A 10466-nucleotide genomic window follows, 5' to 3' on the forward strand; every position below is an offset into this window, starting at 1 on the left:
TTTTAATTATTCATTGAGATGAGATTACAAATAGATAAATTGAAATGCTTTCACACAAGTGTTTCAAAGACACAAAAAACAAACAATAAATAAATAAAATAAAAAACCCTGTCACTCTCCCACCCCACCCCAATATTTTTGGTAAAACAGTTTATAATAATCACAACCTCTGGGTACAATATCAAACACAATTTCTGTTTGTTTCTTTGTTTTTTGGTTTGTTTGTGTTTTAAATATGTCCAAACAAAATCCTCATGTAAATTGTCAATCAATATCCACATTAGTGTTGTGAACTTGTTATTAACACACACCCTATAAGGGTACCGGGTAAGGCGGGTACATGGCACAAGATACAAACCTAAAAAGTATTTAAAATGAGAGGCACGCACAGTGCAAGAATAAAACAAAATTTATTTTAGATGCCCAAGGCAAGAAAACAGCAAGAGTTAAGGAAAGAGTGAGGCACTAAGAAAAGAGGGCACAAACAGGAAGACTGAAACTGCACAAGAAAGTGAAACAGAATTCAGCAAGGAGAAGGCAGAGTGTGGGAAGAGAGCTACACCAAAAACCACAAGCAAGGAGGACAAGTTGGGTTCCACTGCATTGGCCAGGTATGTCTTTTTTGCCTAAGGTGAAAATGATAATATATCCTATCCAGTTGAAGAAATTTAAATGTCAGTAGCTGTGTATGTCAAAACAAGCAAGCATCACTCTCCAATGTGAAATGAAACCCTGACAGATGCTGAGAACAAGGGATGCATTATTAATAAAAAGTGGCAGAAACAGTTACACTCGACACGTGCCATGCCAAACTGTCATGACAATATGGAATAATTGAGGTCACACTATGTGGCAGTGCTGGGGCGACATTACCCCCACCCACCTTTCCACTTCACTGGCTGAGTAGACAAGCTCTAGTCTTGTTAAATGATCATCATTAGCATTGCCCTTACAATTTCTACTCTGGGAACACGAAAAAAGAAAGACATTTGGACATATCCAAGTGATTCATCCGCATAATGTGCTTGATACATTTAGACATCTGTAGCTAGTGCATCCCAACTTTTCTATTTACTTAGTTCCATAGAATATATAGCTCAAATTTATAAAAGACAATACAACATAATATAATACAACTTGCATACAACTTGTATAAAAGTGCCTGCTGTATACAAGATAAACAAATATTAAATTGTGTTCAAATCAGCTCATAATTTCAGCTGCTCCTCGAATAACTCTCATGGTTGAACAAACAAATGAAACAAGCAATAAATCACCTGCTGCGAATGTGTATAAAAGGCACAGTTTGAAAAGCTCAAAAACAGACCTAAACAGAACATTAAAAAATGCTTATCAAAACAACTTTAATATAAACCAAGTTGGCTTTGAAACAAAATGTAAGACACACAAAAAAAAACCTGTGCTTTCTAAACAACATACCAATTGTCATTATCTATCCAGCCCTTTTCCATATAAAAATGATCAAGATAGATTTTTAAGAGGGTATTCAAAGTACTCTTCTTTTTTTTTTAAATTATCGCTTTAATATATTGTTGCAGCATGCCGCAGCCAGATCATTTGTATATTACTACTGGGGGTTGTACAACTTGTAATATGCCTAATTAAACAAACCTACACAAAACTTAATGAAAAAGATTAACAAAAGCATTTTTGTTTCATGGCCTAAGGGATGAGGAACACACTAGCACATAAATGGAAGCTCCAGAGTTTGATTCGTGGCTACTGCTGTTAGCACATTTTAAGCTCAAAGCAACCCAAGTCGTACAACATAAAGTATAGTACAACAACCCTACACTGAACAATTAATTATACTCCAAGTTAAATCCTTTCAACAAAACCTAAGATTCAATGCTTGAGTTTTACTATAAGATACTAGGAAATCTTTGAGTCAGAAGGAGTGCAGGAAAAATGGAGAAGGGGGGTAAACAAGTTGTAGCTAGAGGGTATGAAGAAACATAAGGGATGGGAATGAATGAGTTAGGAGTCTTTCCAACACCATGAGCTGTGAGTGTAAACCCATATGCTGTAATGGCTACATACCGTTTAATGACTTTCACTGCTTCATCTGCATTCAAAATTATCTACAGTTAAAAATCAAGGACATCATGTAGCAAGGTTGTGCCAAGCATAGGCCTACACTGATGTCTTTCAGGGAGGCAGTCTTTTTCTTGCCTAAACCACATATATTATTATCTCTGTCTTGGAATAATTTGACACATCCTCAAACCAGTGTGGTTTGTTTAGATGCTTAAGATTCATAACAAACATCTACCACAGCTTTAAAGGCACCATTCTTAGAGGCTAAACTACACCATTAAAGCCCACTGTGGACAATGACACATTATGCTTCTCATCTGTTGTTTTCATTTGGCCAAATGAGTGGTCATACACCCATCATGTCCACTTATCATCACCATGCTGATGAGTGGTGTTTCTCTGTAAATCTAACATCTCAAGTCATACAGGGTAACATGACTGGCATGGATGAGTCCAGTGAAGTGGAAAAGTCATTTTGAAGCAAATCAGAGATGCTTCATGAGTGTCTTGAACCTTAAAATAAACTGAACAGACAGACAGACAGAGACAGAGAGAGAGAGAAAAACATTTTCCTTTTGAAGGATAAAAATCAACAGCTTTTGTAATTAAAGCATCTTTTTTTTAATTTTAGATACTTCCCCAAAGGCAAGTGAACTCTAAAAAAGGTTGTGCTCTTGGTCTTTATATGTCCACTGAATCCTTAAAATTCTACACAGATGTCACAGGCATGGCATGCAGGGCCAAGGCCAGGAATAAATATTACTTTTGGTTACAGACAGAATAGTAATTTTAGCATTTAATAAATCAGCAGGCTCAGTTCTGACATCCAGCAATGGTGGGTGGAGTAACTGCTGGCAGGGCATGCAAAATTTCAAAATCCCTGTTTTGTTTCCTATTAAACATTAAAGTATAATATTGTAACGGAAACAAAACATTAATCAAAAAATTGTTGAAACACAAATTACAACATTGTATAAAAATGACAATCATCAACTCAAATACTTGGTTCTGATTGAACAGAAATTTCTATGAACTTGTAAGAACTGTGTAGGACATGAATCAGTCTGTGTCAGATCCTGAATTTAAAATTTCCACTGAAGTCACAGGTAAGAGGCAAGTGGAACCAAGATCTAGGCCATTTGCTTTTTTGAAGTTTGCAAAGACTGCTAAATTGTGCCAGTGGTAGCTCACTCTTTGCAACATAGTACGCTGTTCTAAACAGATTTTTCAGGTTTATTTTTAGTATGTTATTTGCAATTGGCGTTTGTTCTGGGAAAGATATTGCAGACTGAGCAATAATGCATTTCTCATGGGTTCTAATGGGGGCCTTTCTTAAAATTACTGGTCTCAACAACAAAGGCGCTTGTCGACTCAGAAATCGAGGGAAAACCAACAACACACCCGGCAGAAGATTATGTTATTTACATGGGTGCACACAAGTGGTCCGCATGTGCGCATTCGCTGTCAAAATAAAAGACGCGCACCAGATAAGAAGTTGCAACACGCGTTTGAGTCCATATAAAAGGCACTGTTTTTGTCTGCTAGAGTGGGATTTTCACGGCATATTGTGCACCAAATCTCTGTGCGTTCATCATTTGTTTGAAGCCAGCTCACCTCCTGCAACCACTTTTCCGAGAATATGCGCTTCTTTTGCAGTTCGGACTCCTGACATTTCTTTGGAGGTGGAGGAACACCAAAGTAATTGCTCAAAGGAGCTTGCTTCTTCGACATCTTTAAGAGTTCTAAACAAATGTCTGTCCTCCAGAAAATCTTATGTACGCAAACACGTGTTGCAACTTCTTATCTTTTGCGCGTTTTTTATTTTGACAGCGAATGCACACCTGCGGACCACTTATGTGCACCCCTGGTTATTATTTAGCTCGTCATGTTGCAGCCACAGAAATTCTTTTGTCCATGAAACCATAAAGCTGCACTTTCTTTTTGCCTTATAGTCTGATTTGTCATAACTTTTCCATTTTGTGGTCACTTCTTCACCCTGACCTGTCTTATTTGGCTCAGCAGAACTAAAATATATATCCTGCTGCTTTTACACACGCACTCACATAACGCTCAGCGATTCTCTACGCAATCAACCTCTCACATGTTTAAGCTTGCTGCGGGAGATTTCACTTGTCATGTTTGCATAGTAAGCTAACGATTGATAAGACGATGTCAGAGGAATTGGTGCGCAAATTATCATCACTCACCAATCAGTACTGTCGCTCTCTATACACAGTTCGCGGGATTGCAAAGTGAAAGCAAAAAAAACAAGCGCAAATTCAAACGCGATTTCAATATGTCACATATTGACAGTGGCTCACCGATGCCAATGACATAATTACCCAGCTACATTTCCGAAAGAATGCAAAAGCATTGACATATATTTTTCCTTCCTATGACAGCCCGACGGGCAGGGCAGAGATAGATTTTGGTAGCCCGACTGGAAAAATCGCTAGCCCTGGATGTCGGGCTAGCGATTTTGCGAGCCCTGTGCTGGTAATGGCTGAAAAAAAAGAAAAAAAGAAAAGAAAAAAAAAATCAACTAGCAACTAAAGCAGCTACCAATGAGAGCACAGGATACAGTAGATTGACATGACAAGGTAGTAAATATATTAGGGGGTCACCAAGGCAACTGGAGCTTGGAATGTCCACTAATGACCAACCATCAGTGACCAAGAAATGACCATCAAGCAAATAGTTTCCTGTGTGGACTGGGCTTAAGTGTCTCTAGATTGGTCATTATGCTCTGCGGTATTTAGTATTGTAATTTTTCTCATCCTTTCAATATGTGTATACACTTTCCTGGTTCTTAAGTCTTTTCTTCCCGCTGAATTTCAGAAACAAAATAACTATTCACACTAGAATCTGTTATTAGCCACAGCCGAATCCGATCAGGTTGATACACCTGTCTAATCAAGTGTTCTCCTGTACCAACCCATTCTGCTTGTTCTGTATTTTTATTTTTCCCCCTCCATCACATTTATTCTGTTTTAAGTGACTGATGGGAATGAAAGCCATGTAACTAGTACTTCAGTTTAAAAAGCTGTTCACCACAAGAAGAAATATTGAGTAAGACCACATTTCGCAATTTAGTTTATATATTGAGTACTATACTTTATGACATTAAGCAAGGTCAAGGATTAGCTATGTAATCACTTACATAACTTAATTAATTGTCACTGACAGTTATGTGTTGGTATTGATGTGCCTGCAAGTGGAACCGATTATGTAAAGACTCACATATTACACTCACATAAAGTCAAATGTTAAGAGTTTAACTCAATCCATGCTAGAATGAATTGTGTTTGTAGTCCGTTGCACAACCTTTGACCTTAGAAAATTGTTCTGTCTACAATAAAGATGATAAGAGGAGATAACATGACAAGAAAACAAAACTGAAAAGAGACTTACATTGCCCATATACTCAGACAGAAGGTCCTGGAGAGCCTGGCGCACAGAATTGCATTCGGCCACAATGCGCTCCCTGCGGTCATCACGTGTGCATGAAGAGTCAGCCATGAGGGCAGCACCACTGATGATGCTCTCAAGGCGCTCCTCCAGGGAAGGGCGGAAGCGCTCCTCGCTGAACGCCAGGGGGTCCACAATGATTTGTTTCTGTAAAGAAAGGGTCAGAGGGAAAATTACACAGGGAGCAAAAAATGCACATAGTCACCATGGTACACTGATCTCTCCTTCACAAAGCCCAGAGTAACAAGAAAGGAAATGACTGACTCAGAGGTGAGGTGGAAAACCAGAAGGGAGGAAAGTGCCATGTTGTCTTTTTTTTTTTGTCTCTGTACACCCCGAACAACAACTTCCTTTTTTAGCATCTTTCAATGGCAGTGTTACAAAGTGCTTTCCACATAGCAAAGAATAAAACAGATGTGTCCAACCAGTAAAGGTAAAGTTCATGGAATATGTGTAGTGATTAAATTCCTCCATCTACACCAATTTACGCCAGTATGCCCCACAACGCCAAATTCTATCCCGACTTTATGGCTTGAATAATGGCCACAAAAGTGTTTTTGCAGAACATTATGAGCTAATAATATTTTTATGTTAAGCTCTTATATCTGGCTGAAGCCTGTTGAGTGACTTTTGATTTACACCTGACACAAGTTCACTTTAGTGGTCCCTGTTAAGGTGTTTACAGTTCAAAAAAGGAAACTGGTCAAATATTTTTTAATGATTTAATATATTTTTTACCTTGGGGTAAAGAAGGATGCAGTCTCCAATTGAACAAATACAAACCAGCGAGTATATACAAAGCTGCATATACTCGCTGAGCAAAATTCAAATCTCTTCATCACGACCCACTCTATAAGATGCTGAAATAAATTAATGTAAACTGAAAACAGAGCAGTTTCCAGCAGTAATACAATAAGAGGCCTGGTGTGACTGAGGCTTTTTATAGAGCTTGTCTGGAACTGTTGTTATCTGAGTGTATCCAGAAATTGTAATGAGACTGGCATTTCTAAGATTTTGGCAACGGGTGGTTATTTGTAAAATGGTCTGTAGTCCATGAAAGCATGGCTAAGTTTTTTCTTCACTGACAGTCCACCCTCCTGCATTGTCTCTCAAACTCAAAAATGGTTTATTTTTGTTGTGGTGGAAGGGCAGCAGTACCAAAGGTAACGTTAAAGCCACAAAAGGCAAAACCCTGTATTAAACTTCAGAAATTGTAAAACAAATCTTCTGGGTTAATTGATGATCCGGGACATAAAGTGAAAGTAACTTTTGCTGTCAATTTAAATACACTGCTTCAAGTTGAGCAGGTAATAATGATAAAGTCTAATATACATTCTCTCTCCAAAGCAACATGTCCGGGTTTAAAATGGTCCTACCACAAATGGTGAAGAAAATAAATTCTCAGAAAAGTTAATTAGAACTTCTTCCAAGTTTACACTTTTTAAAGGCCACACCTTCACATAGTTAACACACTCTGCTAAAAAACACCTAATTTAGGGATAAAGAATTTAAGAAAATAAGGCACTGGCAAGGAAAATGGTTTAAATGGTGTAATTTAAGGCATTTAAAACAGGATGAGCCTCCACTGATACAGTTTAACCCTGGGGTGAATATACCTTTTGCAGGTTCTTCATGGGAAAACCAAGTTACAAAACGTAACCTAAATGTTGTTTCTAGTGTAATAAAAGCAGTAACAGTAGAGTTTGTGATTGAGAACCCCATTAATTTATTAGCTAAAGAATTGAACACAGTAGCAGATGAACCTGAACATATGGTGACGACTTAAACCTTAGTAAGGTTGAGAACTGCTGCAAGGTGCCTTGTTTTGAGTATTTTCTCTCCTTTCAAGTTCAAACCATGCAGCAACCATTTGTGCATTAGTGAAGGGAGCATAGTCATCCTGGAAGAAATCGCTTTCATCATAGTTGAAATGCTTTGTCTTGGGACAAAGATGACATTTATTTTTTGCAGTGACTTTTTTCCACCATGTCATATATCTCATCTTAGAAACTGTATTAAATAAACGCCTACTTGATGTTTTTTAACCTGAGATATTAAAGTAAAAGAAGACAGGGCTCCTCCAGTTAATTTTGCTTAGGCACTGCTCGTTTTTCTTAATTTAAGCTTGATTATGTCCAAGGTTTCAAGTTTGTTTTTTTTTGTTTGGGTTTTTTTTTTTTTTTTTTTTTAAATCAAACAACTGTTGAAAAACAGTTTCCAACTGTTTTAGGCATGTGCCATGCTTGCCCAAAAATATCTCAGAAAAGGGTGTGGCAAAGAAAGTTCCTTGACAAAGAAGGAGGAAAAAAAACAAAACAAACAAACTGCTGTGATATGTGCCTATAGACCAATTTCCACAGGCTGTATTTTTTGCCTTCTCAGTATATATTTTCTATACAAGTCCAATGAACGTCAGCACTTACAAAGTCCTTAGCGCAAAAGGGCCGTCAGCATAGGGATTTCTCTTTCCCCTACTCACTGTGCTCACAGCGTTCTTTGTTATAAATAGTTCAATTTTTGAAACACTGCTGCCCTCAACAATGTCACTTGCCTCTCAACCAAAGTCAAGAAGGTTTACAATATTAACACTGTAAATATTGATGAAGGACTGAACTCAAGAAGTAACCTAAAACAGGACATCATCGATACTTCCAGCGCAAAAAAGACAAACCAAAAAAATATATATTTTCTTTTTAATTCAATCAGATATTCTTCAGGGGTCTCCATACTTTTCCATGCAATTGTACAACTTTCTTTTCTTTCAAGTATTAGTTGGGTAGCATTTATCTCTCATCTCAGTCTAAGAGGTGCTCCAGCAACCCACACTTTTTTCCATACATCTCTAGGACAAGGGAGCCAACTTAAACGTTTCACTTCACGTGGGTAAATCTGCTGAGAAAGGCTGCTGGTGGTGACTGCGGAGGGTTAAGGTATCAATACAATGTTTGTGACAGTCTAAGAAAGCCAACTTACTCGGGGAGAAATGAACTCTGCAATACTGCTGCAGATGCCCTATTGCTGAAAAATATTCAACAATTCAGCTGTTACAATCGTGGTTTATTAGGCAGCCCGCCCTCTATCACCGCCACCTCCAGCCCCCCTCCGTTATGTCTCATCTGACCTCCTCTGCTTGCGTGTCATATCACCATGGCAACAGGCACACGAGAGACACAAGGAGGAGGAAAAAAGAGAGAGGGAGAGAGATGGCGGGGGTTGACTCATTTGCTAATTTTGCCTTGCACTTGAAAGTGGGCACCACAACTAGGTATTCTGGAAAAGGCCTGCATTCTAGTTTATTTAGAGTGTGTGTAATTACCTGTAAAATAATCACTGATGCAACAGATCTAAGGGCCTGTTTTGTCACCTGATCAATATTGATTAATCACTCAGAAATGATGCCGTTAGGCAGAAAAGCTTTCATACTAATGATCTTTTTATTCTAGAGTGAAAAAAAATATTTTAAACAAAAAAAAAAGGGCTTGACAAAGCCAACTATGATATCATCAAACTTTCTTTTCTTTCAGCCATCAGCCTACCCTTGCCCTAAAAATACACATTTGTTCAATGCACAAACGGCATTGTTTTATATTCCCAAGTGGGACTACTTTGGGGAGTAATGCTTAGTTGATGAAGGACATTCAAAGAAGATGGTCTTACATAACACATGTACTACCGTAAGTATAGTTTTAGTCAAGTGTTTTGTTTTTTTCTCCTATTCTAGCGGGTACTGAATCTAACTGAGAGCGTCTTGCCTTTTGGCTTATTGAGTCCACCACCTCCACAAAAGAAAAGCAACAAATCCTTTAGACATTGGAATTCTCAGGCACCCTAACCGTGACAAAATTTGAAAGCCTTTGATGGTTTTGTCCAGGGGTCATCTAATACATCAAGACACTAGCAGCGATATAGAAATCAGGGAATAGAATGCCGCTGAATTTCGGCAGCCTACAGTCATGGCAGGCGAAATAAGCATTAACAACCAAGTGAGTAGATCCTGAGTTATTTCTCTCAACTTTCAGGTGAGTATTTCAAACAACTACCCTTCAACAGGAGTGAAGGGTAGTGCTGACATATGAGGGTGAAGTAAATACATTAGAGGGTTACCTAGCAGAGTTAGCAACTGCCTGTGACCAATTCGCTAGTTATAGGACCCAAAACAAAATAAACAGCAAAAAGACTAAAAACTGTAACAAAACCACTTAAGGGCCTTCCAAAGCCAATTCTTCACTAAAATACTAAAAACAATACACATCACACATAAGATTGCACACGCGCACAAAAAAATAAATAAATAAAAACCTGATTATTAGCCTGCAGAGTGTGGTTGACATTAGCAGCGCAAACAGCAGGAGCCTTCTTTTCCCGCATGTTAGTGTGGGTTCACATTTCTCCACTAACAACCACACCAGATTACACCCTACATAGAGCCATTCATTTTCTATATCATACTTCTGAAACATGCTGGTTCACATGTCTGTCTTTCAGGTTCCTTGTTTACATCTCCCCTGAGAGAAAGTGCACAAGGGGGGCACTGCAGCCTGGTGCATGGCATAAGATCTCAGAAACAACAATTAACTGGTGTTACACATTAAAAAAAATAAATAAAAAAAGGTTGTTTAACCAAAGATGTCCATCTTTGTTGGTACAAATCTTTAACTGTCAAATTTACTAATAATTTCAGAGAGATACAAATAAGTATCTCCCGGCTCTAGATGAAATAAATAGGTGCTTTGGCCATTACCAAATAATTTTTAGAAAGCAAATTTTGTTTAGCAAATTCAGTTAACTCGAGTTTCACTTACTGAGGAAGAAGCACTGCTTTCTTTTACTAATGGCAACACAGACTCATTACCTTTGCATGCAGATCTTGCTTACGCGCAGTCACCCTTCCCACAGGTCACATTCTAGGCCGGGAATAACTGTGCAAGCAACTCCCAAAC

At 38.2% G+C, this 10466-nt stretch overlaps 1 protein-coding gene across 1 annotated transcript in view; it reads right to left on the minus strand.

Annotated features, from left to right (window-relative positions):
• The window catches only part of ctnna1 (catenin (cadherin-associated protein), alpha 1), a 72096-nt gene that overhangs the window by 48914 nt on the left and 12716 nt on the right, over positions 1 to 10466 (minus strand). The window contains exon 7 of the mRNA XM_006781667.3: positions 5470 to 5673. Within this exon, the coding sequence (XP_006781730.1) occupies positions 5470 to 5673 (204 nt within the window). The remainder of the gene's footprint in view (positions 1 to 5469; positions 5674 to 10466) is intronic.

The sequence above is a fragment of the Neolamprologus brichardi genome, chromosome 2 (assembly GCF_056152115.1).
Source record: "Neolamprologus brichardi isolate AB-2024 chromosome 2, ASM5615211v1, whole genome shotgun sequence".
Classification (NCBI taxonomy): Eukaryota; Metazoa; Chordata; class Actinopteri; order Cichliformes; family Cichlidae; genus Neolamprologus; species Neolamprologus brichardi.